General features: G+C 20.7%; 1 protein-coding gene across 1 annotated transcript, besides 2 other annotated features; it reads right to left on the bottom strand.

The window, feature by feature from the left end:
- Positions 1–12: 12 nt before the first annotated feature.
- On the bottom strand, positions 13–570 carry EDI_298830 (uncharacterized protein; the record flags this gene model as incomplete). The annotated part of the gene is made up of 1 exon (XM_001741278.1): positions 13–570. One exon carries the CDS (start codon positions 568–570, stop codon positions 13–15), a length of 558 nt encoding a protein of 185 aa, XP_001741330.1.
- Positions 571–737: 167 nt separating this feature from the next.
- Positions 738–815: part of a microsatellite that runs on past the window's edge.
- Positions 782–815: part of a microsatellite that runs on past the window's edge.

Below are 815 nucleotides of genomic sequence, written 5' to 3' on the forward strand. Positions count from 1 at the left end.
TTTATATGACATCTATAAAACACAATCTCCTATTTCACTAATTGATGATGGTATATTAATTGATTTTAATGATGAACATTCATCAAAACACCAATCACCTAATTTAGTGATTGAAGATGGAATAATAAATTCATTAATATCTTTCTTGCAAATATTCTTTCCATTGATTATTTGTAGATTATCTGGTATTTTAATACTAACTAACACTGGTTCATTCATAAATATTCTATCTTCACTAATAAATTGTAGATTATCTATATTAATTGATTTTAATGATAAACATTCATAAAAACAATCACCTCCGATTGATATAATTGATGATGGTATATTAATTGATTTTAATGAATAACATTCTTTAAAACATTTATATCCTAATTTACTAATTGATGATGGTATATTAATTGTTGTTAATTCATTACAATATTCAAAACAATTACCTTCAAGCGATTTAACTTCTGATGGTATTATATTTCCATATGATTTTCTATCTGTTTGTGTATATGTTATATTTTTACAGATATTTCCTTGTTCTTTTTCTTGTAAATTGTTGAATAACTTACTAAATACCATATTACATATTTAAATATTCTTCCATCTTTAAATATTTCATCATTTTCATTATAAATATGAAATGTTTCAATATTAGTAAATAATTTTCTTGAATATTGATTTAATGGAATTGGATTAAAATGAAATCGTTCTATATTTCCTTGAAATCTTTTAATTCCTATTTCTAAATTAATAAAATCTTTAATATTATTAAAATACATTGATGTTATCATTATTTCATTATATCCTAATTTCATTATTGTTTT

Source organism: Entamoeba dispar, genomic scaffold (genome assembly GCF_000209125.1).
Source record: "Entamoeba dispar SAW760 scf_1105229463697 genomic scaffold, whole genome shotgun sequence".
Classification (NCBI taxonomy): Eukaryota; Evosea; order Mastigamoebida; family Endamoebidae; genus Entamoeba; species Entamoeba dispar.